Here is an 8,718-nt window from a genome sequence, read left to right as displayed (position 1 = left end):
TGCAAAGCTGGGTTTTTGTGTTATTCTGTTGATCTGCTATGCTATGTTTCCATACATTAGTTATGTATACTTGCAAATACAGGGGTTATACCTGGAGTGCTGTTTCCATGTGTTGTTTATTTGATCTATACCCTCAGTGCTGAGTTTACATGTGAATTCCAGTTGATCTACACATGCAATGCTGGGTTTGTGTGTTATGTTGATCTGTACATGCAATGCTATGTTTCCATACATTATTTATGTATACCTGCAAATACAGTGTTTTTATGTTTTATTCAGTTGATCTATACATGCATGTGCTATTTACATGTGTTATTTATTTGATCTATACCTGAACTACAGGGAGTAAGTAAAAGAGGGGTGTGGTTTAGTAAATGAGGGGACAAAGGGACTCTGGGGATGATTACGGGGAGAGGACCTCTCAATGTCACGGTGCTGTCAGAAGGAAGGAAGACTGCGTAGACTCTCACAGTCGTCCCCTGATCTGCAGTCAGTGTGGGCAATTTTTTGGGGGGTGTTGTAGAGGAGGAATTAATTGCATGACAGGGAGCGTGGGGCAGGGCCCAAGGAAGTGCTTGGGTAGGGTCCAATTATTTCACATTAAAATATATTGGCAACAGGGTCTAATATTTATATATATATATCTATATATAGATATATATCTATAGATATATATATATATCTATTGGCAGCGGGATCTTATATTTATATATATTGGATATATTGGCAGCAAGGGCTATTTATATATATATTGGCAGCAGGGTCTAATATTAACATATATTGACAGCAGGGTCTAATATTTATATTCATATTGGCAGCAGGGGCTAATATTTATAAATATCGGCAGTAGGGTCTAATATTAAAGAATGAAAACTGCCAGTTCAGCAGAAATCATATTTTAATCATAGTCTTTACTTTAAAGAGATAAGTATATATTGCATCGTTAAAAATGCATGTCTAACGCATATATATATATATATATATATATATATAAGTGTATATGTAGGGTTTTATAATTGTCCCCCACACACTTTGGTCTCTGTCCCCCCATGTGCCTCCCCCAAATATGAAAGCTAGTGACGCCACAGGGTATAAGGTATTTCTTGGGGCAGAATGGCATATAAGGGGGCAGAGTGGCATATCTGGGGGGGCAAAGTGGCATTTAAATAAAAAAAAGGCATTTATTCAATCACAGTTTTTATTAAACATAGAAACATAGTTTATTGAATTAATATTTACTAATAAAACTTTTTTCCTATAGAGGAATTCCTGAATTAATATTCAAATATTGTTTTTTTGTTCAGGACAAGATACCATTAATTTAATCATATCATCTAATTTACTATTAAAGAATTATAGAATATGTTGAAAAAATGAACCAAAAACACAGCTTCTGACTTTTATTTGAAAAATACTTTACAGAAGTGAAAGAAAAAATGGCCAGACTGGTTCGAGATGACAGAAAGGCCCCTTACAAAAAAATACTGCAGTTTTTCTGAAGTAATACTGCCGTTTTTTGGACATGAAAAAACTGCAATACTGCACTTTTACTGCAGTATTACTGCACATTTACTGCAATAAATGCAATAAAGCTGCAGTACATTGAAGTACAACTGTAGGTTTGCAATATAAAAAAAAAGTGCAGTAAATGTGCAGTAAAACTGCAGTACAGTGAAGTACAAATGCAGTAAAACTGCAGTAAATGTGCAGTATTGCAGTTTTTTCATGTCCAAAAAACTGCAGTATTACTTCAGAAAAACTGCAGTAATTTTTTGTAAGGGGCAACAGTAACTCATATAACCATTCCTTGAAGCAGATGGGCTACAGCAGCAGAAGACCACACCAGGTGCTACACCTGCCAGCTAGGAACCGGAAACTGAGGCTCCAATTTTCACAGGACCACCAAAACCGGACAATGGAAGACTGGAAGACTTGATGTTTGAACAACATAGACATGCCTAAATGCATTGGGTTGCTGCCATGTTATTGGCTGATTAACTATTTGTGTTAACAACCAATTATACAGGTGTACCTGATAAAGTGACCATTTTTCCTTGTTAACAGGAGCAAGGTTTTGCAAGGTTCATGCACACAGCAGTTTACTATCTAAGAGTGACACTTAGACACCGTTGCAGCTCTTCCCTTAGTAGCAGTTGTATTGCTGATGCTGCCTCATACGAAAGAGCCCTATCACAAGACTGATAGATAACCCGATAACACAGGCTGGTCTTTCTGGCTGTGGAGTTCTCAAATCGATCCTGTAGCTGAATGCGAACAACAGTCCCCTTGGAGACTCTTTGGACAATAGTGTGAAACTCTATATCATCAAACACTGAGCCTTCACCGACCCAGAAGCTGACATCATGGACATAGTATGGCGGATACAAAGATAAGGTTTGAAAGGGTTTTAGCTGGTGATGCTTGTACTGTTGCATGAATCGAGCATCTGCTCTCCAGAGCAGTCGCCAATCAGGGACATCTAAAAGAAGCAAGGTTATTAGGTCTATATTAATTGTCACCAGTAGAAGACCAAAGTTGTTACTTAGCTGCCCTGGTAAAACTGAAATTATGCGTCCTACAACTTGATCTCCATTACAAGCAGGTGCTGACATATTAATTGTATAATGTGCACCAGTAAGCTTCTGGTGAGCAGTTAAAGGGTTCACATTTGTACAGGATTCTAATTCATTCTTAACAAAACAAATAGATTCACTGGATGTAAAAGTCACTAGAGACATTATAGCCTTTTCAACAGCATCAATCAGCAGTTGATGATTGGTTGTGGCATCGTTACTCTGAAAGCCCAACATGATAAGAGTCTCACGGTAAACTGGCATAATCCACGGTGATATTAAACACTTCCTAAAAACAGGCCCACTTAAAACATACAGAGAATTGGATGAAATATGATTTTTCTTAATTATACAGTCAATACAGTGTGTCAGTGATGGCCTCAAGTAACTGATTCTAAAGTTCTGATCTGTGTTTTCATCACATGTTGCATGGACATCCATCACATAAGTGTTTTTATCACAAGAAGCCTTCTTTTCCTGAAGATCATGAAAGTCCCTTGATGGTATTTCATTCTTGTCAGTAGTCCGGATATAATACAAACTGGCTTGAGACTCTAATTGCCAAGGACAAGCAGAAGAAACACAAGTCTCACGTACAAGAGGGAATGTGTCTTTGAAATGATTTAGGATCATGGATTGGCCAAGGAAGGCCACAAGTTTATCATTGAGTAGGTTGGTGGGATGACATGGATCTCTTCTCAGTAAATCTCCACTACATAAATGAAAGAAGCGACATTGTTATATAATGTTAGGAACAACCTCTTAATGAGATGTAATTATAAATCTAAAAATATATGCCATATACAACAGACAGATTATTATTGAAGTTGTCAAAAGTTATCAGCTGGACACACTAAATGTTCCTTGTATTTTCCAAAAGTATGATTTGATGGATCATAATGATTCTGGCAAGATCCTGCTTAGCTAGACAATGACTGATGGGGGATGTTTCAAGACAATATTTTACATAAACATGCTTATGTAGAAGCTATTTTGGCAATTCCATGAGTTTGGGCAATAGGGAGTTAGCAGAAGAGCTTGCAAGAGCGTTGGAGTTTCAAATGCCTCATTTCACAACAGTGGCAACTTTCTTGAGCAGGAAGGGCTGAACTCACCTAGACCTGTATAATGCATAAGAAAATTCTGAGCACTCATTGATTTAACATACATTATAAAAAGCCAGCCAGTGAGCCAGGCAGCTCCTGCAGCAAATACACAGTGGTAGACCTTTATAATGCATAGTGAAGTCAAGTTTACTTTAGTGAACAAACCGCAAACATATAGTGAGATCACACAAATGGAACATACACGCATTAGTACCTAACTAGACAGCCATCATTAGCACTTACATTTTATCACTCCATTCTGGGGTCTGGTGAGAAGGTGGCGTTTCCATTAACATACTGATTATGTCCAGCGGAATCATGTTCTCCACTGGCAAACCTCTGGTGAAGATATGATTCAATGAGCCATCCACAAGAAATGATTTTTCTTGGCTTCTGTGGCAAAGAGAAACGGGCACAAACAATTATATAAAACATCCATGTGTTCAGTGACCACAAGATATGTTTAACTTTTTAGGCAAAGCAGAGGCCCATGAGCTGCTGCTGAATAATATCAAATGTATAAGTGAAACCTTCACGCAAAGAGCAAGGAGCTAAACATTATTGTGGACTGTTAAGAAAAGCATGTACCGTATACAACCTTCATGGTGCATGATTAGTAGATGCTATTGCAACAGATTACCGGCATCTTAAACAGGCAAAGAAAAAAGAAAACCTTATGACATGAGTTAAGGGACACTCAAACCATCAAACGCACTTTATTGCACATGAAAGCTGAGTATGCCCTACAGGCATGCCTCAGGTCCTTGGTTTGAAAGAATTGTGTTCACTTGAATAAACTATTTACAATATACCGTATTTGCCCGATTATAAGACAAGGTTTTTTCCAGAGCAAATGCTCTGAAAAATACCCCTCGTCTTATAATTGGGGTCGTCTTATAATCAGACCTCAAATGGGTCAGACTATGAGACTAAGATCCAGATCCCCCACAGCGATGCAGGGGACCTGGATCTTCCTCCTGTGTTATGCCGCCCCCCAACTTACTGGTGCTTCTGAATCCCCGGTGCTAAGTCCGGGCAGCGTGTAGAGCGAGGACAGCGGACTAAGCACCGGGGACTCAGATGCAGGGGACCTGGATCCTCCTGTGTTATTCCCCCCAATTTACCGGTGCTTCTGAGTCCCCGGTGCTTAGTCCAGGTAGAGCTCTACGCGATTCACGTAGACAACTTCCGCTCAAGCGCGTAGAGCTCTACACGCTGCCCGGACTAAGCACCGGGGACTCAGAAGCACCGGTAAGGTTGGAGGAGGGAGGGGAATCTACCTCCTGTGTTATGCCCCCCCAGTTTACTGGTGCCTCTGAGTCCCTGGTGCTTAGTCCGGGCAGCGTGTAGAGCTCTACGCGATTCGCCCGGACTAAGTGTAGTTGTAATTTCTGGAGGCAGAGTGCTCTTTTAACCCCCTTAATGCTACTCTGCCTCCAGAAATGCCTTTTAACCCTCTATGCGCCACTCTGCCTCCTGAAATGCCTTATACCCCCATATATGCCACTCTGCCCCATTATATGCCTTTTAACCCCCTAAATGCCAGAGTGGCATATAGAGGTATAAGGCAATTCTGGAGTGGCACATAGGGGGGTCAAAAGGCATATCATGGGGCACAGTGGCATATAGAGGGTATAAGGCATTTCTGGGGCAGAGTGGCAAGCCTGGGGGCAGGTTGAAAAAAGGAAATAAAAACAAAATATTTTTCTCAATCGTAGCTTTTATTAACAAACAATTGTTTCACATAGTTTACATGAATTAATATTTACTGGTAAAACTTTTTTCCTATAGGGTTGTCTTATATTCAGGCTTTTTTTCATAAATTAATATTCAGATTTTTGGGGGTCTTATAGTCAGGGTCGTCTTATAATCGAGCAAATATGGTAAATACATTATGCTGGCAGTTATATATCACGAGGTCCCATATCTTGGATAGTAGCAATTCTTAATCCCTGAATGGAATGATTTCTGGCAATACATTTAAAATACAGAGACACATGGAGATCCACCATCAACTTACCTGTACCCTGTGGACTGATACCCACTGTATACATCACTGGCAAAGGGAACAACTGCACTCAGAACAAACCCCGCTCTGGCTGCCATGGATACCACTTGCCAGCTGTTATGCCATTCTCTCATTGGACGGTCAGCAGGAGTCCCACCCTGTCCTTTACATAAGGCCACATGGATGTCCCCTTTCTGGGTTAAAACATCTGCACAGCTGCAAAAGAATAGGTATCACTGTCAATGATCACTAATTCTTGCCTTTAAAACAAAAATGCCGTGGTTCCTAGATTTTTATATCTTGTCCCATTTTACAGTGACACATCTTTCTTGCTCCTGGACCTGCCAATCTGGCTGCTTGCATTAATTCCATATGTGGTCTGCTCCATTATCACTTTGTGTAATGTTCACACTTTTGTTCTTTTGACCCATCTTACCCAGCATGCATGAAGAGCGTTTGGGGATACCAATGGGACGTTGCCTTTTGGACCATTTCCCATCAACAATTCTACACCTTGTGAAAAAAAAGATTTAAAATGAACTGGTTGCCAGTTAATACTTAACCTTTGAAAAAAATTTGCAAGCAGCTCTCTGTTCTTCTTCACACCAGCCTTCCTTCCACAATGAGGGAAGTTGAAAATAATTCTATCATAAGGTGCATTGGAAGACAAATCATGATCTTTAAGTCTTGTTGCATCCACTCCAAAGTAGATTATAGCTCCTGAAGAGAAGAAACTCAAGATTATATTATTTATACCGCTGAGTGAATCATGGCATTGGCTAATCAAACCAATAAGCCAAGTTCCAAATTTCTGTAAAAAGCCTTAAGAAATGGTTTCACTAAGGACAGCTTGGAGAGTAAATGTCACGCTGAGGCAGAACATTCAAACTTACATAACAGATCATCATTACACGTCTAGCAAATGCATGCATGATTGCCAATATCCTACTTTCTTTTAGTGTGAGACGTTGTTTAATAAAAGGTACATCGAGCTGTGCGTCAGAGTTTAACTCCCTAATGGAATTCTATGAATCCTAGTTCTTACAGTGCAACGAAAGAAAACAGTAGGAACATCACGAGACTGAGAACTTACATTGAACTACGTCTAGATAGTAATTTAACCAATCCGCTGCAAATCATTCCTCCGCTTTTACCTTTGTCTCGAAGTGTCTGTACATTCTGGCAGGCAAAGGGCTTTTCGCATATTGTATCTTCAGCATCATAACAGGTGGCAGTAATATGATATTTGTCTTGGCTGGTATTGCAAAGGGCAAGGGAGAAGGAGAAATTTCCTTCACCCACCAACAAGACATTAAGACGTTCCTCTGTGTTATTTTGATCTAAAAGAGAAATCCAGTTAGAACAAAAGGGGGGACTACGCAATTCTTTTGTTTTGACATTCTTTTATAGTTCCTCGGCGTACACATGGCTGCCGGTAGCTATACAACAATTTGTCACTATAAGCCATGCTCATTTCAAACAAAGCCATAAGGCACACCAACATCTCTTTTTAGTTTAAGAATTTAAACAAAGTGTTAGTCACTGGTTTATAGGGCTGCAACAACTAATCGATAAAATTGATAATGAAAATCATTGCCAACGAATTTCATTATTGACTAGTTGAATCAATTTTTTTGATAGATTATAAAATGAGGGTATTTTCCACAGCAAATGCTCTGAATAATACCCCTCATTTTATAATCTGTTTCATTCAGTGTGACTCGCAGCAGTTACTACTTACAGTCCCTCCGATGATTGGCCCAGCCCCTTTTTTCTCCCAGTCCCTCCCTGCAGCCACACTGATGATTGGCCCCGCCCATTTCCGTATAGCGTCCACACTGCTCAGCAACTCATCTGAGTATAAAATTAATATTTGGGATGCTGAAAGATAGGGGAGGTGGGGGTTAATTTAGGATCAGTCATGGTTAATGGGGAGTTTAGGGTTAATTTAGGGCGAGTCGTGGTTAATGGGGTGTTTAGGGTTAATTTAGGGGCAGTTATGGTAAATGGGTCATTAGGGTACATTTAGAGGCAGTTATGGTTGATGGGGTGTTTAGGGTTAATTTAGGGGCAGTTATGGTTAATAGGGCCTTTAGGTTTAACCCCTTGACTGCTAACGACGGCATGGTGACATAATTGGAAAAGGGTTTTCTAATGACAAATTAACCTTTTAAACGTATGAATTAGCGAACACAACGTGCTATTGGAACACAGTGATAAAGAGCCTCCGTACGCCTATAAAGATCTTCCATTAGAAATCAGCAGTTTACAGCTGCAACAGTTATGTACAACATTAACACCATCTGGACAAAATATGCTTTTGGTTTTTTTTCCCCACAAAACCATGGAAATTTCTGACATATACCGTTATATATATATATAAGGGGTACCTTGTAAAAATAGTGACAAACATACAAGCTGTGTACACATAGTTAGGAAATGTTCTTGCCTTTGGCTGCCCAATCGCGATTAGCAGGAAAATAATAATGGAGCAGATCCAGTAACCGAGAACCAGAAGCATAGACTTTCCTATTATGTTAAAGTGCCAGAGACAAATCTTCGTATCCCGTCTATGATTCTGGAAGCCAGACCCCTTATGAGTACTTATATGCAAGAAGCGCTCAACCAGCCTCTATTTACCCAACATAGGGGATTCAGTTTGGCCTTTGGTCCCAAGAGACCACTTTCATAACGCGACAAGCCGACAACCAAATGGTTAATCCCTACAAAGAAGACTGTATGCATCACACAGATTAAGGGGCTCACCCATGGCGACGCACACTCGAGATCCGTCCCAGGAAGTTGTTGTCTTCAGTCGCTTGCTTTTACATCCCCTCTCTGTCAGCGATCTCTGTTACGACTTCTACACAGGCCGCGCACGATCCTGACAGACCCCAAAATACTTTACAAAAGGCATCAGCACATACACCGGCCAACACGCGTTTGTCTCCCAGAGCGCACGTTGATGACGTCGTGGTTGCCAAGTAACGTATCAACAAGTTTAGGTTACAGGTCAGGGTACTAGTGGCCC

The 8,718-nt window shown here is 40.3% G+C and overlaps 1 protein-coding gene across 1 annotated transcript; it reads right to left on the bottom strand.

Annotated features, from left to right (window-relative positions):
- Window positions 1–2,102: 2,102 nt before the first annotated feature.
- LOC149298000 (ferredoxin-fold anticodon-binding domain-containing protein 1-like) lies at window positions 2,103–8,457 on the bottom strand. Its single transcript, XM_089487861.1, has 6 exons — window positions 8,454–8,457; window positions 6,842–7,027; window positions 6,251–6,407; window positions 5,700–5,903; window positions 3,923–4,072; window positions 2,103–3,285 (listed from the first exon to the last, which is right to left on the bottom strand). The coding sequence occupies exons 1-6, from the start codon at window positions 8,455–8,457 to the stop codon at window positions 2,103–2,105; spliced, it is 1,884 nt and encodes a 627-aa protein (XP_089343987.1).
- Between the last annotated feature and the right edge of the window lie 261 nt (window positions 8,458–8,718).

The sequence above is a fragment of the Sceloporus occidentalis genome, unplaced genomic scaffold (assembly GCF_023333645.1).
Source record: "Sceloporus occidentalis isolate IW3139 unplaced genomic scaffold, rSceOcc1.0.p SCAF_35, whole genome shotgun sequence".
NCBI lineage: Eukaryota > Metazoa > Chordata > Lepidosauria > Squamata > Phrynosomatidae > Sceloporus > Sceloporus occidentalis.
The sequence above is the reverse complement of the archived record's forward strand: the minus strand, read 5'-3'. Positions and strand labels throughout refer to the sequence as shown.

What these genes read in the sequence shown, in the direction of transcription:
- LOC149298000 (XM_089487861.1), bottom strand. An exon ending in CTTGCAAATTTTTTTCAAAG is followed by an intron (nt 5,904 to 6,250) that starts GTTAAGTATTAA and finishes ATTCTTTTGCAG; the next exon opens with CTGTGCAGATGTTTTAACCC. An exon ending in TATCAGTCCACAGGGTACAG is followed by an intron (nt 4,073 to 5,699) that starts GTAAGTTGATGG and finishes TCTTTGCCACAG; the next exon opens with AAGCCAAGAAAAATCATTTC.